The sequence below is a fragment of the Parasteatoda tepidariorum genome, chromosome 5 (assembly GCF_043381705.1).
Source record: "Parasteatoda tepidariorum isolate YZ-2023 chromosome 5, CAS_Ptep_4.0, whole genome shotgun sequence".
NCBI classification, from domain to species: domain Eukaryota; kingdom Metazoa; phylum Arthropoda; class Arachnida; order Araneae; family Theridiidae; genus Parasteatoda; species Parasteatoda tepidariorum.
Genome location: NC_092208.1, coordinates 58628480 through 58654018, shown reverse-complemented (window position 1 = coordinate 58654018; position 25539 = coordinate 58628480). Strand labels below are relative to the sequence as shown.

General features: G+C 30.4%; 1 protein-coding gene across 1 annotated transcript in view; it reads left to right on the top strand.

The window, feature by feature from the left end:
- The window catches only part of LOC107454888 (locomotion-related protein Hikaru genki-like), a 56419-nt gene that overhangs the window by 27595 nt on the left and 3285 nt on the right, over nt 1-25539 (top strand). Inside the window, exons 2-8 of the mRNA XM_043044004.2 lie at nt 1582-1662; nt 2726-2929; nt 5883-6143; nt 8494-8653; nt 19571-19719; nt 21393-21569; nt 24017-24193. Coding sequence (XP_042899938.1) covers nt 1582-1662; nt 2726-2929; nt 5883-6143; nt 8494-8653; nt 19571-19719; nt 21393-21569; nt 24017-24193 — 1209 coding nt within the window. The remainder of the gene's footprint in view (nt 1-1581; nt 1663-2725; nt 2930-5882; nt 6144-8493; nt 8654-19570; nt 19720-21392; nt 21570-24016; nt 24194-25539) is intronic.

The following is a 25539-nucleotide window of genomic DNA, read 5'->3' as shown; positions in this document are numbered from 1 at the left end:
TATATATATATATATATCAGAATCTTTCAGCTTATTAACAAAAAAAATATACACATATATATAAATAGTTCAAAGAGAAATATATAATGAGTTTCTACTCTAATGCTAGAACATGGAAGAAGACAAGTTTTTTTTTTTTCTCGATGGATGCCAAAATGGCTTTTGCTCCACGTTACATCAAAAGATTAACTATCAGTTGGAATGATAAATTGAAAGCTTATCGTTTCTTATTTTTTTAATTATTATTTTTGATTGAATTTATAAAGTTCTTCATAATTGTTTGGTCATTCTTTTTTATTTTAGTTCCATCAAATGCCTAAATGTTAAGGTTGTTTGTTAATGAAGGCAAACATTTATTTTGCAAAGTAAATTACGATTTAGTTTAAATATTTTTATTTATCATCATTTTTCTTCTTATACTTATATGCATTTTGAATATATGGGTAATATAATTTAGCATAGCTGAAATGCACCATTATTCCTAACAATTAATGGAAGAATAATAAGAGAAAAATGTTATTAATGTCGAATTATTTTTTCTCTGCTTATAGTAGAATTTATTACATGAATGAATAGAAAGACAGGATTGAATAAAAATAAGAGAGAAATACTTTTTTGGATATTACGGAACTACATGTAAAATTGAAGATTTGGAGTTGGTTAGAATGTATTTTTAATTAAATTTGCTTAGAATATATTTTCAAATATTTCAAAAAAATGAAATATTTCGAAAAACTAACATCAATTCATGCGATCCAATCGTAATTCAATAATTTCAATTTGGATAAAAACTCAACTTTAGAATAATAAATCACTAAAAATTATTATTCACTCATGACATACAGAAGTAAATAAAAAAATATGACAAAGACGAAAATGTATCGTAGAAAGTCACCTATTCACATCAACTAAATCCACTTACACCGTTACCGTTAAGTGATGCTAGAGGGCTCTGTACTCTTTATTTTATTGTAACCGTGATATATTTTTATTTCGTATACTTGGCAACTTCTATGCGTAATTACGTTGTATATATATTGCGAAAGAATTGAAATCTTCGTGAAAGAATCTTTGTGTAAGAATAAATAATCGGTCACTTAAGAGAACTGATAGGGTAAACTAACCAGTGAAGGAACACTTAAGCTTCGCTTGCCTTTTAAAAAATCATATTAGTTTCAAAATTCGTTATTTTAGTTAAATGACAGTGACAACATATTTGTTACCAATTGCAAATTATGTAAATAAATTGTAGAGAACTTACATAATATTGTTTTAAAGTTTTGGAGGTTCAAATAACAAGTAGTAAGAAGATAAAGTGAAGGAACAGCTCTTACCAGTGAATGAACACCCAGTAAAGGAACACTTAATTTTGGTTATTTTTTAATGCTCTTTATGAATTTATAAGCCATACAAATATTTAAAAACAAGCCTGTTGTTGAAATTATAACATATAAATACTTGGAAAATGTTAACTTTTTTTTGTAATCATGAATTGAAAATTAANAAAAAATTATACAATGAAAAATTATGGTGATTGTAAGGAAAAGAATCTAATCTTTTAATCGATTAATTATTCCACAGGACCTCCAAAGAAGAAACCAACCAATAAACCAAAGTTTCTGACTACTCCTGCTGAAGATTTTAGCGAGAATTTATCTCCTGGTAATTATTTTCTTTCATTTAATTACTGATACCAATCAGTTATTTATTTCTTTTACTTGTTCAACTACATTACTCATGGAACTACTTTTACCATTAAAAAAATAACTCTATTTCTTCAATATCTAACGTTACTCAATTTAGAATTAATTTAGTAAATAAAAATATTTAATAAAGTTTATTTTCTACCACTTTTCTTTATTTAGGAAAATATCTACATGGTTTCAGATACTCATTTATTCATATATAGCTACAATGTATTTGTATAATTTTTAATTTATAAATAAATGTTAGAGGAAATAATTTAAATTTTCCCTGGTATACATTTTGTGCCTTAAGTCAATCTATTTGCATGCAAAGTCAATTTATTTGCCTGCAAAGTGACTTCAAAACATCGATTATTCAAATTACGGTATAAAATTTCCATTCGGTAGAAGTAGCCTTTGAAGTAGCTAATATTATTCAGGTATTAGCTGCTTCAAAAAAGTATTCAGGTTGCCCACTCTGGAGTTCCAGGCAACGAGAAAGCCGACTTCCTGGCTATAAAGGGTGATTTAATTATGCAAATAATTTCCCGTCCTACTCCCTTTACTATCAAAATTCTTTTTGAAATATCTATTAAAGCTCGTGTTCAGGAAGACCTCTATAGCCGTGTTTCCCAAAAGTCCTCGAAAAATGCCATCCCAGATTTATGCAATGGCCCAAGGCGTAGAGCAGTCGCTGAATTCCACCTAGCTACCGGACATGACTGCTTGCGAAACCATCTTTATAGACTCAAAACTGTTCCTTCTACGATATGCACTCTGTAAAGCTCTGGAGAGGTCATGGACTCCGCACATCTACTTCACTGTCCTGTTCTAGGCTGAACTTTTCTCCCCCAGCGTTATTGGGAGGCTAGAGATATGTTAGATTAATGAACTCTGTTTCAGCATTTTTTNTTTTTTTTTTTTTTTTTTTTTTTTTTTTTTTTTTTTTTGCACTCTGTGTTTCTTCTTTTTACTTATTTTCTGCTGTAACTGTTCATAATCTGCCATTTGAAGTGGAAAAAAATATATATATTATTCAGGTCAGATTGAATCATCGGTCAGCCGAGATGGTTGTTCAGATCCAGAAATCCTCGTCAATGGAAGTATCATTTCCAACGGCAATACAGATTTCTCTACAGTCTCAGAGATCCATTTCTTCGGACTAGTCGGACGACGTGGTCAAAAGAGAGAATGCAAGTTGAAATGCTTGAACGGAGTCTGGGTTGGACCCATATGTACAGAAGGTAATGTGGGTTATTAAGTTCTTCCTAATCAAAGTCTAAATATTAGGTTTCATTTGATAACACTATGGAGCAAATTTTTTGCTGCTTTTATACAAATACTTTATCTTATCTAATTCGGTTGTGGGGATTTTAAATCTGAAATCGGTTTTGTTAATAAAGTTACTGGATTTTTCAATGACATTAAGTCCAGTTTTGGATGAAATGTATAAGTTTAAAAATGTTATATATAACAAGGTGTCGAGTAAATATTGCGTCAAACTTCTAGGGAGTTAGGGCTTATTATGAGGATTAAAATTTCATAGGAACCCAGGAAATGCTGTTGTACGCGATTTGAGGCTTTTCCCCTATTATGACCTATTCGGAAAAAACGAAGAAACAGTTCATAATAAGAAAGCGCCTTTAGCGGCGAATGACACTATTTCCGTACATGGGTTCCTATGCAATTTTAATTCTTATAATGTGCACTTTTAGAAGATTGTCGCGGCATTTATGCGACCTAGAGCCCCTGAATCATAGTATAGGAGCCTGAATGCGACCCGCTGTTACATATTACGTTTTAAAACTTGTACAGTTCCTTAACAAATAGATTAAAAATGTAATTTAAGAAAAATCAGTAGCTTTAAGAACAAAACTAATTTCAAATCAGCGATACGAAAGTATCTATGATCTGTAAAAAAAATATTATGCAACAAAAAACAAAAACAAAAAATAATTGTTCTCTGACATAATTTATGGAAAAATATTAAAGTCATTTTATGATTAACATTTAGTATTGAGATATTTTCTTAAAACAAATAAATTTTTCACTTATTTCTCCACACGAAGTTATGACTTTTCGAAGGAAAACATTTTATAAGCCAAAATTCGCTTCATATCGGGCAAAAATTACCGTGTGAATCTTTTATTCAAAAATATTTTTTTAAACTTGTTGACTGCGTCGGCATAGTGGTTTGGACACTGTGCATATTCGGAGCTCTATATCCAGTGGCAGCTTGAGGAATACCAAGCTTCAGATCGATGGCTATCACTTCTCTAGGTAATAAAGGCGGTCGTTGCTCAATGATGACCACATTGCCTATATCATACCGTTGGTCTCAAAATTGCGGAGCCTTAACCTTCATGACAACAGGCTGTTTAGAGAATGCTTTTAACACGATATTTAGTGATCAAGGTTAACTATCTAATTCTCATGTTTAGAGACTGCTTTTTCGTAAAAATAAGTCGTTAAACGAGTTAAAATTTTATGTTTATTCTTTGTTGCAAAATTAAGAATACAATAAAACGGAACTCTTAAGCAGCTGCCATTTTCTTTAAAAAAAAAGTTAAAGCCTTTATTATTGCTTATTTTAGCAAGTAAAAGGATTGTATCAGTTTTATTAATGAGTTTTCTGCTATGTAATTAGGCTAAAAAATAGTTAACGGGTGAACAAAAAAAAGTTATTCTTGAAACACTGAAAAATTTTCCAGTAAAGAAAACAACTTAAAATTTTTAAACTGTTATTGTGCTCTTTCAAGGGGGGGGGGAACGATTGCACTATTTTAAGATACTTGAAAAGTTTGAATTAACTCGAATTTTAAATTTTGCTAGGTAACTTGAAAATTTTTTAAACATTTTAAACTCAACTTTCTACAATTAAAAACTTATTAAAGATTAACACTTTATTCATAAGCAATAAAACTAAGCTGCTATTGTTAAATTCCGAAGCTCTATCTTCGGCAGTGGCTTAAAAGCCCACCCAGCTTATGACCCATGGGTACCAGCTTGTCTGGAGCGTTCGGTGTGCATAATGACCACATTGATACTTCTATGTCGTTGGTTTCAAAATCAGGGACGCTTAATTTCCATGGTACCCATGGCCAAGAATTGTATCTTTAAAGCTGGGGAAAAACTATTGTAGCAAAGAATTTTTTTTTCGCACGAGCAACAGGCTACTGAAGCAAGCAAGTAACAATATTATTTCTGTATATTCTGTGTTCTTTATTATTCTGAACCTAACTTTAAATTGTAAGTGAAAGGCCCAGAAGCAGTATTTGCATAGTCAATCAGCAGCACAATTTTCATAAATTCAAATTTGTATGCGACTCTAACACAGTCAGACAGAAGCTAATAAAGTAAGAATTAGGCATCATCTAACAAAGCGTACAACAAAATTAGCACATATAAGGTAAACAAAAATTATACACTAAAGAATTGTCTCATATAGTCAATAAACAAGCAATTAGAGTTTATGGAAAATAAGAATTTTTTTTTACATTTTTCTTGTCTTCTAAATTCTTCATTTTTCAAAATTTCTGTTAATTAAAGAATATCATTTGGAATTTTCGAAGTATACTTTTTTTTTGCTCTGCCGATTGACCTGAAACATAAAAAATTTAGGAATGATTTGACTGTTTCTTTTCTCACTAACAGTTTAGCCTTTTTTTGCAGTTCGTGATGAAAAATGATCTGCAGATGCTTTTGATAATCTGCATGCATTTTTTGACAATCTGTTGATCTGCAGGAGTTTAGGAATGATATCACTGTTTCTTTTCTCAGTAATAGTTTAGCCGTTTTTTTTTAGTTTAAAGTGAAAAATTATCTGCAAATGCTTCTGATAATCTGCATATCACTTTACGATAATCTGCAGATCTACAAGTGCTGGAAGATTTCTGCTACGCAATAGATTTTTCAAATTTTTCATTTATCACAATTTCTGCTTATTAAAACACATCATTTGGAATTTTCGAAAGTGTACTTTTCTTCTGATTTGCGGATTGATCTGAAACATAGCCAGTTCAGTAATTCATTTTCTGTTCTTTTTCTCAGCAATAGTTTAGGCTTTTTTTAATTTTGAGAGAAAAAAATGATCTGCAGATGTTTCTGATAAGTCTGCAGATTTAATTAGATAGTCTGCAGCGCTTGAGGATTTCTGCTACCGAGTCAATAGATAACATAAGTTTTTCACTTTTTCAGGAGGTAATACTTTAAAAAGGATTACGAGAAGGTGTACCCTCCGATTAACAGATGCTGAATTAGTTGGAATGACAGATGAAGGGCGCATAATACCCAATGATGTGGAAGTAACCTTACCTCATGATTCTGAAGTTAGGTTACGCTGCGTTGAGCCCGGATTGTATAAGTTTGTTGGAAATGATACTATGATATGTGAAGATGGGACATGGACTTCAGATCTTCCTTATTGTGTAGCTACCACTTTACACAGAAATTTCTCAAGTAAGTCCCTTTTTTACATACAATGCAAGGAAATAAACTGATGATATCTAAATATGTTCTAAATTATATCCAAGTATATTCTAAATAACATTTTATAAAGTTCTTAATGATATATAAATGTACTTTAAATTTTATCTAAGTATTTTTTAATAATGTATAATGAATAAATCATAAATAATAAAATAAGTGATGTGTAATAAAATAAATGAGTTTTACACAATTTTTGAAAACGATGCCCAAATGTGTTTCAGATTACATCTAAATGTTCTTAAGAGATATGTAAATGTGATTAAATGATATCTAAAATTGTCATAAATGATATTAATGTATGATCTAACTTATATCTATTACCTAAATTTTAAAGTAAAATTTAGTTTATATAAAAAAGTAAAAATTTATTGAGATTTTCCCAGTCAGCATTGCTATTATTCAGTTTTTCTTGTATTTTAATAAATACGTCATTAAAAACAAATCTGACACCTAGCATAGCGCTTTTGTTTTCATATTTTACATTCGATCCATATTTTAAATATTTATTTTTTGTATTAAATAGTTTTGGTGACGTAATTGACGTGAAGTTATTGTCATAATTGTTTCAGTTAGTCAAAAAATCTATGTTTCAGAAACAAAGTTCATTAGCTTGTCAACCAGTTAAAAATTTATTAAGTCATTTTCCCCCCCAAATTTACTTATCAGCAGCTTAAAAATAAATGCTACCTTGATTATAAGATTGGAAGTTAAATTTAAAACAAAACTCAAAAAAAGGTAACATATATTTTAGAGCAACTGATACTGACAAATTACTGAAGGATTTGTTGGCCCAACAAACTTTGATCGGAAGTTGTCAATCCTAAGTATCATTGCTTTTTTTAGTCCTCCAGCTTAATTTTTGTTTATTTTAAAAGAAATTTACCGAATTTTTTTATTATTATAAAAGCAACTTGCATGATTTTCGCTCTTCAAAATAGTTTTCAAGGTTGGCTTTTTAGGTTGGCTGCGAAATTACTGTTTCGTCTGATAACTTTGAAAAACACTTCATTTTGGTACTTCGCACCGATCATGTTGTTTCCCGAAAACAACATTGCTCATTCATTGTAAATTTTCATTCTAAAATAATGGTAAAATACCCGGCAGCAGTCTGTCCATCCAGTTAACCATAAAGCTAACAGTAAAGAACATTTTCTATTTTTACTTTTTTTAAACCGTTTACAACTAGTGTAGATAAAACATCATAAATACAAAACTTTACGATTTTTTAACCATTTACAACTAGTATGGTTTCAAAACCGTAAAAAGAAATTTAACTGGACATTGGAGACAGTTTTGCTACTCTATAGTGCTGCCATCTGTGAGTGAATGAGAGTATCGTATTCTAATAGCACATGGTCACAAATTGGGGAGTCCAAGACTGAAAAGTCTTCATTTGTTGAAAGGAAACGGGGAAATATAATGCCAAGGCTGGAATTCAAACTCCCTTTCTGTAGGCCATTAAGATTGACAGATTAGCTCTCTCGAGTATATAATCTGTACCCATCTGCAAGGAACTAATGATTCATTAAATGGGCTTAGTTGGTGCCATAAAATTCTGGTTATTTAACCGTAATAGGTTAAAACAGTTAATAAATTATTTTTCTCACAGCTAAAAGTTTGAATATTAATTTATTTCTGGTTATTCGACTGTTTTATTTGAATATGTTAAAATACAATTAATAAGTTGTTATTTAGTCATTTTCTCGAGAAATTTCAAACTGTGTGTAATTGTGACTGTATGAAAAGTATCTTGGAGCATGCCCGACTGTCTCAGGAGGTATTTATAAGAGTGGAAAAGTAAATTACAGTCCTTGCAGACTCATGGACATTTGTTACTCTTATAATCATTTAATTATTGTTTAATGTTACTTGTTATTGTCTATTACTAAATATTTATTGTTACTTATATTGTGTAGCTAGAGAAGCTTCCCTTCTATAACTAGATCAGAAACACATGAAACAGTTCATAATGGGGAAGAGCCCCTCACGGCATAAGACGACATTTCCGAGCATTGGTTCCTGTGCTTTTTTAATACCGATAATGTGTCCTAACTTCTCTAGAAGCTTGTCACAACCTTTATGAGACTCATGTTGCATATAGCGTTTTTTAAACTTTCAACAATAAATCGAAAAAAAAATGCCAATTAAAGAAAATGTGTAGCTTTAGGAGCAAAACTAATTTCCGATATGAAATCACTCAAATCAGACAAGATCAAATATAAATGCATCAAAACATGTGCAGTGCTATGAATCTTAATTAGATTCGAATTGTTTTATTTTCATAGAAAGTTTGAAAATGTCTTCCTTCCTTATTTTTCAGTACAAGCACCTCCAACTATCCTCTATCACGTGGTATCCGGAGATGCAGGTTTAGCTGAAGATGGATCTGTGGTCGTATTTCCGGGAACTATATTAAACATTGATTGTATTTATCAAAGACAACTTGGTACTCCGCAATGGAACTGGAGTTCTACTCATAGGTATCACAAATGAATACACATTTTGATTCAGAAGCGTATCCTCTAATGTATTTATGTAACCCATAAACTATACTGTAAGAAATTTCGTATCAAATTATGGTAAAAAGTACGTAACATCGGAGCATGTTATGGATCAAAAACCTTGATATATCGCCATATGGTCAAATTAAAACTGGAAATGTGTATCAAATTCTAATAGAACTAAAATAGAACTCACATATAAAAATGATAAGTCAAACTTTAAAATAACTGGAATCCTACTCATAGGTACCACATATTGTTGCATATTTTGATTCATAAGAGCATCTTTTAATGTACTTATGTAACCCATAAACTATGTTGTAAAAAATTTCGTATCAAATTATGGCGAAAAATACGTAAGATCCATTTTTACCGGAACATGTTACGGCTTAAAAACCTGATATACCACCGTATGGTCACATGTTACGGAATTTGACAGTACTATTACACCCCTAGGTTTCTGTACCCAAATTATCCTATACCACACGATCAAATTACGGTAAAGTACGCAAAATCCATTTTTATCAGAATATATTTAGGAACGAAAGAAGTGTGAAATAACTGAATCACTCTATTTAAATAAATATTACAGTAAAAATTACGGTATAATGTTTTGCTGCAAAAATTAATTTTACGGATGATGTGCCGAAAGTGCGTTACTGTTTACAGTAATTTGATCCGGAATTTTTTATAGTGTATTTGCATCCAGGGTTACTTTTTGCATGAGTGAAACGTTGTAGAATTGTATTTGTCACCTTCTAATTTTAGAGATTACAATAATTCTTATCAATTTCTTCTTATTTCTTCTTAATAATTCTTATCAATTCTTTCAATTTTAAACACTTAAATTAATAGTGTTTAAATTGTTTTTATTCGAAATATTTTCTCATCATTTTCATAATTTCGAAATTTTAGGAAAAACAGCTGAGAATCATAAAAATTAAGTTTATTTTTTAGAAGCTAATTTTAAATAATGCCAACACTTTATAAAAAGTAGAGCATGTGAACTACTTAAAATTAATTATTGCATATCTATATAAACTTTTTTACTGTAGAATTGCATTGGGAGAGCATTAAATATGCATAAAGTAACATATCCTGCTGAATTTATTACATAAAATGGTCAGAACACTTTTATGGACCTGAAACGAGAACTAATAAATGTTACAATGCTTAAACACTAACAAAATTGCATTCCATTGAAAATGTTCGTTTTACACTTCGAGCACATTAAAAGTACATTTTCAAACAAGTTATCCGAAAATTCATTAAAAAAAAGTGCTTCGTGAGTGTTTGTAAAATTATTATGTTTTTTGTGAGGGTATTAAATATCAGTAATACGCAAATAGAATAAAGTCACGATTTATTTCTCTGTTTCAAAAATCGTAGAGAATTTGCAACTTTCATCTTGATTATCAAATAAAACACTAATGGAGACGTCACATCATTGCATATTGGTGATACTTTATCCATCCGACCCATAAACGGAAACTATTTTTCTTCCTTTTATCAAAAGACGCCTACCTGCACTAAGCACTAAACTGAGAAATATATGCTGCGGTGCATTTACAATTTGTGCGTCATTTTCGATTTAGATTAAAAACACGTCCTATTGCTGTTGTTGTTAATTTACGTCGCACTAGAGTTGCACAATGGGCTATTGGCGACGGTCTGGGAAACATCCCGGAGGATGATCCGATGACATGCCATCACAATTTTGATCCTCAGCGGAGGGGATGACACCCCCCGCTTCGGTAGCCCGACGACCAACACGTCCTATTAAAACTATTCTTAGTATTAAAATATATCAAGCAACCTCGAGGAGAAGGTTAAAAGGCCAACATGATGAACGTATCAAACCAACAACTCCTAGAAGAGAGGCCTCCGCCCGGTTTACCATAAGCGAGAAATCTGATCCTAAATAGTCTGAACTTGGTGACATCTTTTTTATTTTTCCCACTGCGCAGTTTATGTTCATCAAGTCGGACTAATAAATTCATCCGAGTGGATGTATTATATCTTCTAGGAGAGTTGGTTAAAGCGATAAGACATTACTTCTCCATCACCTCCATGCGACGTATGCTTATTGGTAGAATAAGTTTATTAGTTAACCAAATTAGTGAACCAATTACTGAAAGCAATAGAAGCACCCTAGAGTAATCTTTCAACATGAGCTCTTTGAAGACAATTATCTAAATTTGTTATAAATTATTACTTTTAATGAAATTTGATTTCAATGAAGTTTTCTAGTAGTGCTAAATGTGAAGTAGTGAAGTTTTCTACAAGTGCTAAAATTTCTCTTAATTAATTTTTTTTTCTTGCATAGATGTTCTTTTTAAAAAAATGAATGAATCAAGTTTTTAGAGTATGATTATTTAATAAAAACTTGTAATACAATGTATAAACTAAGTTTTCTTTACTAAATCAGCCCATATGAACCAAACCTTCAAAACAACTCTTCTTTCTCCTAATTTAAAGGAAAATAACCCCTAGCTGAAATTATTTTGTGCACCTCAAATTTTAGTTACACTCATGGATAATAAACATGCAAAAAATTTAAATATTTATTATTCTTTAAAGTGCCACTTGAAATTATATTAAATCAAAAATACTTTAAATTTATAATATGATAACTTTTTTAATGCAACCTTAAATTTTTTAATCCTGCTTAAAAGTTACCTAATGAAATAGATTTCACTTTTTTTTTTCATATGCTGTGTGAGCTATTCGTCGTTTATAAAATTTTTGATACTTTGGCTACAAACTTTTATTTAAAGAGTTCCTAATCACCAAACGTATCAATTTATAGACTTCAAAAGAAACTAACATTGATTGTTTTGAAATCACCTTTTTATTTATTTTTTAGGTAATTTTAGCTTCACTACTTCTTTTCAAATTCAATTCTTAATGTAAATTCCTTTTAGAGTACCATCTTTAAATCCACGTGAGCCATTAGCGAATCACTGCTAAGCTCTTTTTTAGTGTTTTCTAACAAAGCAGCGAAGTCATTTTATTCTCCTAAATCCAATTTTAGTGGCCGGACAAGTTAACGAAATCAGCAATTACGCCTTAAGCTTTTTCTAAGTTTGAAGAACATCGCTCCATTCAATCTGCGAGTAAATTTCTTACAAACATTGGTATTACAGACGATTTTCTGAAAAGGAGATTTTTATTTTGACAGCTTTTCTACTGAATTTTTTCCCCCTTAAGTAAATACTCTTTCTCTTTAGGGTTTTATTTATTTTTTAACATGTTGATCGTTGCAAGCTTTTGTGAAGGAAGTGTATTCATGAATTTATAAGCAAAAAAAAAACCTTTAGTTTGAATTTTTAAAGGAATTTACATTTAAAGCAAACGTAATTTAAAGTGTCACTATCGCAACTTAACCATTTGACATTTTCTTTTGATTTATCGCTTCTTTTTTTTTTTACAGAAACAGGGTTATTGCGTTAGCAAAAACTGAAACTTTTTTGTCTTAAATTTAAAAAACCTTTTAAAATTGTATTTATTTTTTCAACATTTGGTACTGATTTAAACAGTCTAATAAAGCGTTTTCTAACATAAGTTTTTACACTTATGTTAGTTCGGGGCTCCGGGGGGAGAAAATAATGACTTCACACTAAACATTTTTTACTAAGCATTTTTAATAACTCATTGTAATGGAAACCATTGATATGCATGACTTTAGTATAATGAACTAATAAAGAAAGAACGTTACAAAAAATGAAGCAAATTAATGAATCAGCGCGTTTAGTCTAATTATAGCACAAAAAATGGGTATTTTTTTGGGAAAAATTAATATTGAAGTTATTTTTTAAAAAAAAATTTTTTTTATACCATTCTAAATGATATCTGAAAACTTCCCAACTCTCTTACGTACGTTTTCCTTTTTTAAGACGCAAAATTTAATTTTTTCTAAAGAGGCAAATGAGGTATTATTTCCGATGTATTTTAATCTTTTAATCTTTCTTTATTACTTTTCTTTTTACTCTGAAATGAATGAGACAAATCCGGAGATGATCGAACTAATAGTTTAGAAGATAAAAGGGTTCTTAGACAAACAGTAGAAGTTTATAATTGTACTTATACACACATCTGATATTGCTTTCTGAACAGTTAGCTTACTATTTCTTTTGTCTTTTTACCTTGAATCGAATGCTATACGCGAATAAATCGGTAAGAGTTTCAAGCGTTTTCATGCATGAAAAGCACTATTTTCGACATGACTTAGTACGCGTCTTTCCTTTGGCTTTCTTTTTATTTTTTATTTATTTATTTTTTTTGTTGCGTAGTACACTATTTTTGGAAAGGGCTATCTGATCATGAGAGATGTGAAGCAAATTTTTAATGAAATTTTTTATACTAAATTGAATGATATAAAGTTAAAGTTGATAGAATAAATATTTCTTTAGTCCTGAAGTTATAAATGTTTTCTTAATAATAACTGCAATTCAAAAATAGTACAACTTATACAAAAAAAATCATTTCAACTTTTCAAATGTTAAGCCTTTAGAGTCGTGTTTGATCTCATTCGATTAAATGAGATAAAATGCATTGGGAACAATACTTCAATTTGTCTTAATAGTAATGTAAGATGTACAAACAAGTGCAAGTATAAAATTGTACTTTTTGAATATAAAACGCTTATTACTTCCTAACTATGAGTCTGGTTGACTCAGGATCAGTCTCAATTCACTCAGTATAAAGAAGTACTACGGAAAATATGCGTTATATGTCCATATAGTCCTTGGGCAGCAATTGAAAATATTTACATAAGTACGTGTAAAAAGAAGTACTTTTTATACCTAGGATATTTTACAACTTTTGAATTATTAGTTCTATTGAATTGTGTTTACAGTGCTTGAGAAAAATATAAGGATAACATTAAATTGAATGAGAATATGCTTTATTTTCATTCCATCTAAATGAAACTTATATATGTTTGACTTCGGATACATAATTTTGTAATAACACTTATAGCTCATAAAAATTAAAATTTGGCTTCAAAATAAGGATTTCATAAAAATGAACTCTGACGAAAATATCGGAAAATTTATAAGGACTGTTTCTAAAATACTTCAAATCTTCATCAATAATCAAGAAACTATCTTTTTTTCAATTATTTGAATAAACCGATTTGTCATAGATCCTGAAAGAACTCTTAAAGTGTCCACTGGAATTTTTCCTCGTGCGTCTTCGATAGCGAAGACAAGATCCTGTTTGTTTTGATATTATTTGCCATTTTTTAAACTTCTCGGGTTAGAAGTCCCCACAAGTTTTCGATTGGATTAAGATCAGGAATCGGGACTCCACGCCCGCCAATCAATTACATTTGCAGAATTAGCTTCAAACCTGAGTTGTGCGCTCTTAGAAACGTGCGTCAAAGCATTATCCTGTTGAAAAATATTTTCCCCCTGAAGTAATCAGTGTCATTTCTGGTAAAAAAGTTTCTCCTAACATATCAACATATTTGATGGAATTTATTTGACTATTGATAAGGACTATGGGAGTGGGTACATGCACCGCAAAAGCGCTTCAAACCATCAAAGAGTCACCACTGCATTGACGTTTGACAAACATTCCACTGGTCTTTCGCAGATCATACCAAAAAGTATGAAACCATCAAGTCCATCAAGGTTGAACTTTTTATCGTAAAAAAAAATGACATCAGTCCACTTTTGACAGAGGGAATTGTACTTTTTGGTAAAGTCAACTCTTCTTTTCTTATGGTAATTTATAAGAAATAGATGTGACACTAATTTCCCCCAAAAAATATGACAATGTTTATTTGAAGCATTTTGAACAGTCCTTGATGAACATGGTAAATTCAAATTTTGTTTACATCATATGCATTTTCTTTTTTTCTCCCAAGCTCTCCTTACAATCATTCTTTTCTGTTGACGAGTTTCAAATTACTGGTTTTTCAGTTCATTTTTTCATCCATACATTCTAGGATTTCTTAGAAAATTATAAACTACTGTTTCAGATCTCTTGATTTTTTTTAAAATTTCTCGCCCACCTAATCCACTGTCTCAAAAAGAAACAAATTTCCCCTTTTCAGAATCAGAAAGATGAGCTCTTTTGGACATCGTTCAAACGTCACGATGAAAGTCGACGACTGACAAAATTTATTTCACAAACCAATCATTTAATCCTGACTGTGATTTTCGATTTTCAAATGCATAAACTTAAATGATAAGGAAAGAAAAAACAATATCCTTATACTTTTTTCCCCATATCATTAAGATTTAAAAATCAAAAAGTAAATTTCAACTGGTTTATATTTAGATATTTTAATTAGTTTACATAGGGAATAATTTAACTTTACTCCTATTTTTCTTCAAAAATGTGCAATCGATTTCGTTAACAAGATTTCTAGAATTGGTGATTTTTCGCGTGTCCTTATACTTAATTTGTTCACTGTAGTCTCATTCGATTCATCCCAAAAAATAGATAGCTAAAGGAAATGTATTACTTGTTTAGACAGCAATATCAGATGCGTAAATAGCTACACGTACAAAATTTGTACTTTTTGTAGATAAAACCTTCAAAATATCTAAACTATTAGTCTGATCGTCTCAAGAATAGTCTCATTCAATTCAGAGTAAAAGAAAAATTAAAAAAAAATGCATGGGAAAAAATGCTTCATTTCTCTATATAACATAAAATCATAATGGTCTGATACCGTTTTCCGTTGCTGTCGGCGCATTTTTATTGGTCGGAAAATCACGTGGTAGGATCCAGTTTTCCCCCATTCATTTCCATATTGTTTAGGTTGTCATCAGCATAAAATTAACAGAAGTCGTTTTCCTTTAAATATTTTTGTATCCCTAATTTAAAGTTATTTTTCAGTACTGCTATTATTAGTGAAAATTTTAAATTATGGTTGAGAACTCATCAAATTTGTTTGAACAATATAATGTATTAGGAATATAAATGTTATTTAAAAAAATGATAATTAAAAAATCACTTCCGTTCACCAAGAGATCTAAATGTTTATAATACTAATAGAGAGTAATGTTTGGAAGTGAGAAGTAGAGGCGCAAGAGCGTAACTAAACAGAATTCCTTTTAGTACATAGATGTTAAGTGAATATTTTTAACTTTAGTAGAAAAACTGTTTTCTGGCAAGAAAAAAACAATTATTGCGAAGCAATCATCGGGTTGGTGAGCGTTAGCGAGAAGGGGGCTTTGCCCCCTAGTACCTTTATAAAAGAATTCAAATCTGTCCGTCAAATCACACACCTATTTCCCTCAAGCAAAAGCGAAGCGTATAAAATATAAAACAAAAGGGAAGCATTTTGTTTTATATATTTTTTATCAGAGGAGATTGCCATTTATAATATCGTAACAAAATTTTCCAGGAGGAAGAAATTCTTGGGTATTACTTTTTCGAAGAAAAGCCTAATTTTACTAGACTAATTAACGAATCAGTGAATCAGCGCATTTGGGAATGGGTGAAATAGTTTGAAAAAAAAGTGTATGAGCTTATAATTGTAGTACGGAAGTAAATGACAACAATTTCTGTACTTTTTTTCTTTTTATTTCTAAAAATTTTTTTCTGATATATTACTTTTACCTAGCTCCAATTTCTTTCAATGATCAAATTAACCTTGTGTGAGACGTAAACCTAACTTTGAGTTAAAAAAAGAAAAGAAAGTAGAATGAATATGTTTAGAAATGTTTTAGTTTTTTGTTACAATTTAAGGGCTTGCGATTTCTTAAATCAGGAAACTAAACGCTAAAAAATTACTCAGCCTTTTCCTCTAGAGTTTGAGAAATCGTATTTTGCTCTAAAATAAGATGGAAATGTCAAAAAGTTGTAATAAATGAATAATCTTGATTTCAATTTAACTAAACGTTTCGTTAGATTAACATTGCGCTTAAGTCCATAACTTGGTAACTCGGAGCACAAGACGTGATGGGAACTTCTCAGAGGAATATTAGGACAAACTGATTCATCAAGTTTTATAGCTGGCGAGTTCCGTTTGGTCTCAGTCACTTAATTTCTAATATTAATGCTTCACAAAATAATAGTTAAAAATTTCTTTTCTCATAACACTTCCAAAATTAATGCTTCACAAAATAATAATTAGAAATTTCTTTTCACACAATACTTCTGAAACTAATCCTTCTTCAAATAATTATTTAAAAAATTCATTTTTCATAATACTTTTAAACGAATGCTTCAAAAAATAATTATTAAAAGTTTCTTTTTTCATGATCTCGAATTTGAAAAAACAAAATTCCTATACTCCGCAGCTATAAACTTACAAATACTAATACACAATACAAATACTGAAAGAAACAGTTTGAGAGCCATTGAAGCCTACGAAATGATAAAATAAATAAATTTAAGAAAGTAATTAATCAAAAGAAATAAATAAAAGGGGGAATATCGAGAATGATGAAAACACTGAAAATCTTAGGGTNAACTAAACGTTTCGTTAGATTAACATTGCGTTTAAGTCCATAACTTGGGAACTCGGAGCACAAGACGTGATGGGAACTTCTCAGAGGAATATTAGGACAAACTAGTTCATTATTACTAGTTCATTCACTAGTTTAATATTAGGACAAACTGGCGAGTTCCGTTTGGTCTCAGTCACTTAATTTCTAAAATTAATGCTTCACAAAATAATAGTTAAAAATTTCTTTTCTCATAACACTTCCAAAATTAATGCTTCACAAAATACAAATTAGAAATTTCTTTGTACACAATACTTCTGAAACTAATCCTTCTTCAAATAATTATTTAAAAATTCATTTTTCATAATACTTTTAAACGAATGCTTCAAAAAATAATTATTAAAAGTTTCTTTTTTCATGATCTCGAATTTGAAAAAACAAAATTCCTATACTCCGCAGCTATAAACTTACAAATACTAATACACAATACAAATACTGAAAGAAACAGTTTGAGAGCCATTGAAGCCTACGAAATGATAAAATAAATAAATTTAAGAAAGTAATTAATCAAAAGAAATAAATAAAAGGGGGAATATCGAGAATGATGAAAACACTGAAAATCTTAGGGTAGATAAATCAGAATTTTACGTAATAAGTTACAGTTACTTTAACATATTAATAATATATAATAATATGCAATTTAAATAAATATGAGAGAACTTAAATAAAAACCAAACGAAATTTCAAAAATAAGCATGGCAGAAAAAACAGTACTTCTTCAGGGGACACACTGCTCAACTAACATTCTGTAGCCTTTCTGCATAGTCAGTGGCTAAACCAAAAACTGACTGTGCCCCAAGGCACCATAATGATAATATATTAATAATAATATATTAATAATTATTAAATAAATATATGTATTTTAATGAAATAATAGTCAGTCATTTATAGTGACTTGACATCATGTGACATATAACGGACCAGATGGTGACCAAGAACGTAACGATGGTGACCAAGGTGTAAGAACAGTTTAAAATAAAACGATATTTTTTTTAATGCATATAATCAGCAAGGTTGTTTATTGTTTAAACAGTTAACCAAAATTCAATGGCTTGTCTTATCAGTATTCAAGATGTTAGGTAATGATACACTACACTTTCGAAATGTGCCAGAAAACGAATTTAAAGAGTTTTTTGGTAAAAAAAACTCCACGATTTCATGTGGGCAACAAGATATTCTTCTGACCCTTAGAGCTATTATCGTGTTGAAATTTTGGAAATGTAAATACTTTTCCCGAAACAACATTAAGAAACAGTTAAAATCAAAAATATACCCTTTGGATAAAAAAAATGCAATAGATGGAAGGAAAACAATTTTCAACTTTGTTTTTTTAGGTAATGATAAGCCTAAACATTCTTCTCTACAGAAAAATATAGTTCGTTCTGAAGATTTTTAAAAATTGTTATAGTCAGTTTAAAAAAAAAAAGTACTATGCTTGTTACCTTGTTTTTCTAGGAAGGATAATGGTAAAAACATTATGTAGTCATCAATTAAAAATAATTATAATAAATGTAGTTTTAGGAAAAACGCATTTCAAGCACAGCAAAGTAATTTTGTAGGCATCAGCAAAATAAAAAATTTATCACCCTGAATAACTTTTGGACAAATTATCAAATATTCACCTATTGATAAGCGGACCTTATGTTTCGAGCGTTCTTCCGAAAGGCAGACGACAGTTCAAAATACTAAATTGGGTACTTAAAATTCGAGAAGAAATGAAGTGATTATGCCTAACTATGTGATTTAAATCTTAATTGGATACCTGTGAGTGACGTCACGCATGCGTGTCAAATCTGATTGGCTCCTGAATCGACAAATGCCATGATTTAATGACGACGGTCACTTTAAACTATCTAATTTGACGCAAAAATGGTAAAATAAACATACCTTTTAATAAAAAATTTACCCTTTCAAAACAGATTCTGATTTCTGACATTTTAAATATGAGATAACTTCAATTTTTGAAAATAAGATCCCACTGAATTCTATCGCAATACCAAATTTTATTGTAGTCGCTTCACGGTACCAATTTATAACGAGGCAAATTTTTTTTACACCCTCTTGAACACAAAATTTAAACAATCGGTTGAATAGTTTTAAAGAAGTAAAAATTTAAAAAATTCACATTTTCATGATACAGTTTCCCACATTTTAACATTAGACGAGGGTAATCTTAAATAACCTATGAAAATATTTTGTAAACTGATGCAACGAAAGAAGTGCTTTTATTTATTTATTATTTTTTCAGGCACAAAATTTAAATAATCAGTAGAATAGTTTTAAGGAAGTAAATATTTAAAAAATTCACATTTTCATGACACAGTTTCCCTCGCTTTAACATTAGAAGAGGGCTATCTTAAATAATCTATGAAAATATTTTGTAAACTGATGCAATGAAAGAAGTGCTTTTATTTATTATTTTTTTCAGGCAGTATCCATTCTCTTGGGCTATTCCAACTGAAGAAAAAAACTGGAAATATCGTCTTTCAATTTATTATGCGAAAGATCATGATTCCGGGACATATACTTGCATTACACCTCAAGATATCAGCAACGAAGTGAATATTGTTGTTAAGGGTAAATTCTGCAGCTTGCAACTCTATTAGAAATTCCTATTTACAAAATACAAAATATAGGATTTACTTTATATATATATATACATATATATATATAATTTAGAATTTTATAGCGGATTCGATCGACAGTTTTCGAGAAATGAAAAATATGACGCCTTCGAAATTTTATTGTTTGAGAACTATTTGACCCAGTACCAGTAGAAGTTTTACCTTTCATGCATACCTTTTCATTGTTTTGTTTTCATTTAGGTAAAAATAAGTGGAATTTTGCATTTTAACAGTTCATGGTTATGATATGCAGCAAAAAAATTTTAATTCTTTTTCTGCGTAAAAGGTAAAATCTTCAAGCAATAATGTTTCAAATTTGAAACATTATTGCTTAAACTTATTACCTATATTGAATATAAATGAAGAAAAAAAAATTAAACTACTTTTTTTTGGATATTATATTTTCGAACAAACATAATTCTGATATTTTTAGCAACTATTAGAGCGTTTTTAATAATTAAAAAAATATATGTTTTTGCTTGTAATTATAGCTTAAAAAAAATGTATGAAAGAGACACCGGTGTCTCATTTGCGACAAAGAGCAATCTGTTTTAAGATTGAAATTTACAAAATTCAAGATTATATAAAGATTAAAGATAATAACTTGTGATTTTTCTGTTCAATGAGAATGTATAAAATGCATGCTTAGCAAGAAAGTATGCATAGTATATCTCTATGTGTCACAAAAAAATAAATAGCCGTGTTTTTGTGATATAAAGGTAAGTGATAACAGTGTTTCTTGTGATATGAAGATTAATTTAATTAATTGTAAGGCATGATATATCTATACCTTAAAATTCATTAAACTTAAATATTATTACAATTTTGTAATAATTATCTGTGGATAATTACTACAAGTACAATTAAGTGCAGTTTTTTAATTACTAGCAAAAAATTTGGGAGATGACGAGATTCTTAAAAAGTGATAACATTGTGTGGTGATAACTTGATAACTTTAAAAAGTGATAACTTTAAAAACGATACCGGGATAGCCTGATCGGTTGGGCGCTGGGCCCATGTCCAAGAGTTCGTGGGTTCAAACCCCGCCGGCCGAAGACTCCCCGTGCGGTAAAGTGATTGATGCACGTTAAATCTGTCGAGTCGCATAAGTCCTCTATGTTCCCATAACCAATCAATACCTCTGGGGGTACTAAATTGGTGATCGATCGTTCTCTGATTCGGATCAAAATTACGATCTGTGGATGAATGAATGGATGTATGAATGGGTCCGCCCTATAAACGGGTGCGACGTATGGTGTGGCAGAAGTCGAATTCTTGGCCATAGATGGCACCCCTTCTGCCTAAGCAGGCATACGTCAACAAAAACTTTAAAAACTCATAGGACTTCATAAATTGTTGTCATTTTCCAGTTTGCATTTACCCCATATACCCAGAGTCACAAATATGAATTAGCCTAAAAAAACGGCACTGAGTACTTGAAAATCTGAATCTAAAATCATTCAGAATGTTTTATTTTCTGAAATTTTTATTTAAATATAAGTATTTTTTTTTGGAAATTTTTAAATAAAGATCTTGTTCAGTAGTATATTATCAACAGTTAACAGCCTTAAGTGAAAAAAACACTTTTTAAAAAAATATCTAAAACGGTTAAATATAAAATTTCAGATGTGCACTGCCCAGCAATCAAATCGGTAGATCATAATCGTGTTATGGCAGTTGAAGGCAATAGGATGCACAGTAAAGCACGCTTTGCTTGTATGGAAGGCTTCGAACTTGTGGGGCCTGAAGAAATCACATGTCAAGCATCTGGTCTATGGTCAGAGGATGCCCCACACTGTGAAGGTATAACATTATAACACTTTTTCTATACTTAACGTATTCTTCTAACTTGTTAAGTAATACCGAAAAAGATTGCAATAAAATAGAGTATTAATTTTCAAAGCCGAAAAAATATACGAACCACTCTGAATAACAACTGATCTAATAATCGGATCTAAACATTCTAGGACTCAATCTTAATTATTCGAAGGGATGACCTCAAATATACGAATTAATTAGTGCAGACAATACAAAGTTACGGAATCAGACACAAAAAAGTATTTCTCTGAATAAACATACCTTTTTCATAATGGTTTCGAATTTTTGACCTCTAAAATATAGGAGATTGTCGCAATCTGGGAAATATGGTCTTCATAGTTTAGTCAAGAGAGCTATCCAAAGTTGGAACCCCTTAATACTAATTTTACTTTTTGCATATTTCGCCAAATCTCGAGAACTGTTTAAGCGAATTGAAAAATTTTTACTCATAATTATAAAATTCGATTATCCAAATGAAATTTTATGCAAAACGTAGCTATTAATAAATATTTATTATTATTTTTTTTTTACTAATAGTCGAAGAATTTTTAATAAATATACAATTTTTACATTATTTTAAAGAATGTAATTTTACAAGGCAAAATAAAACATTTGAGCAAAATTGGTCGAATTTTCTTAAGAAATCAAATTTCAACTATACGACTTTTCTCATGAACTATTCAATCGATTTCAAAATTTTGTATTTTGCGATATAAAATAATTTACCAATTTTGCTCAAATTTTTTATTTTGCCTTGTAAAATTACATTCTTTAAAATGATGAAAAAAATTTTATATCTTACAATTCAAAATTTGTTGACTACGATTAAATAAAATAATAAATTACACTAACAAATATTTTTTGCACGGAAATATATCTTTGGATAAACCCTTTTTTTAACTGCGAACAAAAATGTATCATTAAGTTTAAAAAGTTCTCAAGATATGGTTCAAGTATATTTTTATTTATCAAATTTTATTTTGAACAGCCGACCCAATTTTCGGGTTAACGAACTATAATGTTCAACTTCGTAGTCTTGAACCCGATCCAGAAGATGAGGGAACTCCTGGATCAAGTATTGGGAGAAATTTGCCTTCGTGGAGGACTTTTTGATGGAACTAACCCGCATTCGCATTACATGGAGAGGACCCTATGTAACGCGATCTTACCCATGATCCATCTACCACTGAGGATATTTCACGTCAGCACTGTGGTCGGTGCAAGCCGGATGCGAAATTCGTATCGGCCAGTCATCGCTGGGATTCGAACCTGGTTCACCTTATTGGAAGGTTAACGCTCTATTCCCCGAGCCACCACGACTCAAAACTTTTGACCGCCCTCCTGATCTAACCATTGGAACCATACTTCTCAGATTGCCTATGTGTTTGGGGCAACCCTATGTCCTGGGGATGAGAAATCCGAATCCATCGGAAAAAAAGGTATGTTTCTTCAGAGGAAATACGTTTTTGTGCCTGCTTTTGTAACTTCATATCGTCTGCACTTATTAATTTGCATACTTGAGGTCATCCCTTCGAACCATTAAGATTGAATCCTAATACGTGATGATTCGATCATTAATTATACATGCCTATTCGTCTGTCTTATATTTTGCATGTACATTCATGCAACTGAATTTTTAGAGTATATTAAAAATAAAAATAAAAACATTTAATAAGCACATGAATTATAGTAATTAAATTAAAAAGAACTTATTTTGAAAGATTGAAATTTTTTTAACCTAATTAATTTTCTTAGTTTTGAAGTAGTTAATAGCTTCACCTATTTGGGCTCTGAATTGAACACTATTAATGACGCAACGTCAGAAGTAAGTAACAGAATAACAGATGTTTTTATGGAATACACAAATATTTAAAATCTAGTCTAATCTCATTAGCAGGAAAACAAAATTAGTTTCATACTCTCTTGAAACGTGGGCAATGCTCGAAGGTGATAAGGAAGTTTTAGCGGTTTCCGAAAGAAAAATACTGCGAATTGGGAATTGTAAAGTTTAATGATAGTTGCATAAAGGAACAAAATCAGAACTTTATAGAATCTACAAAGAGTCAGACATAATAAAATTTATATGAGTTCAAACACAAAAATGGACAGTGCCCCTGATTAAAATGAATGATGACCGGGCCGCCAAAAAGATCTACGACGTAAAGCCCTCTGGAGCCCGAAAAAGGGAGAGATGAAGGTCCGGTGGATCGACAGTCTAGAAAACGATTTAAGAGTTCTTGAAGTTATAAACTGGAAGAGTCTATCCAAGAAAAGGGTAGCTTGGAACTTACTTCCGAAGAAGACCATGGCCCACACTTGGTTAGCATGCTATTAAAAAAGAATTAATTTTCACTTCACACACGATTAAAAAAAATCATTTTCTGTACTCATCTCTGAAATATTTTTCATTTTCTCATATTTTTTTATTGCAGTATTGAAATGTCCTCGATTAGTATCAGAGAGCATGCATCTTATAGCGAGCACAACAAACCGTACATATGGAACAAGGGTAGTATTTTCCTGTCCGACAGGCTTCAAGCTTGCAGGAGCGCCGTTTCTTAGTTGTTTGAAAACAGCCAATTGGTCAGATGCTACGCCAACCTGCAACCGTAAGTTGTAATTTAATTCCTACAATTAATTACCGAACTGTAGCTATGAATTACAGTTTAATAATTAGAATTGAAACCCTATCAGCCAGAATTTCAATTTAGCATTATCATAGATGTTTTTTTTTACCCTCATTTATTTTTTTTTACAATTTAATTTATATAATAAAGATTTCTTTTTCATCTAATTGTAATCGACAGAATAAAATATTTTTCATAACCACAGTAAGTGACGTTCTTTCGAAACAATTACTTAATGAATATAATTAGTCACAGCAATTTTTTCGAATCAGGGATGCTTACTTACTCATACAGCCCGTTGTAAGCCTTAGAAGGCCGAATAGTAACGCTCCAGACTTTCCAATGTTTGACTTTCAATTTCCAATTTTTCACTTTCAAGGTTGTTAGATCTTTGGTGGTGTCATCCAACCATAATTTTTTTTCTTCCTCTTGGTTTCGAGTTTCCAATTTAAAAGTTTTTTTAGATTTTGATAACCATTTATTTTTTTAATATGCCCCATCCATGCCAAACGTCTGGGTTTTATAAATCGAATCATGTTTTTTCGTCTGATTAAATGGTCAAGTTCACTATGCATTATTTACTTTGATTGGCCCGATAATTCTTTTAAAGATTTTCCTTTCGAAGATTAGTAAGTTAGATTCTTCTTCATTTGCTAGAGTTTAAATTTCACTGCCACACGTAACTAAAGGCGTGAGAACTGTTTTATTGACTTTTAATTTGATTTCCTCAGTAAGAAGTTGTTCTTGAAAAAGTATTGCTAGCTTATGTGTAGCAGATACTTTTGTATATAACAAAATAAAATTCCCGTTGTAAAGTTTAAATGCAAAATAGGACGTTTCTTAAATATTCTATATGTTATATTTTTCAAAACAATAAAATAAACTTTCATGATAAATGCAATAGATTGTTGTAATAAATGCTGACTATCACTGTTTATGCAAGTATAAAAAGGATTGCTACAAAATTAAATACATAAGAATAAAAAATCAAGCTCATTATTATGCAAAAAAATGTCGGTTTGTCTATAAATTTAAAAAATAACGAAACAAACACAAATTGAACCAGAAAAGTAAGGGGCCGTTAAAGAGAAAGCCCAAAAACTTAGTCATTTCTGTAGTTTTTTTTAAAGTCTTCTACATATTTGAAATTGAAAATAAAAATAGTTGATCGCTGAAAATAAAAATATTTTCTAATACAGTATAACTTGTGTAAGTTGACCACCTGTGGTGCATTGTTTTAGTGGTCTACTTAGACAAGTGGTCAACTTATAGAGGGGTTTGGGTCATTGTTTACTTCTTCGTTTCCTACATCATGTTGATGATATGAA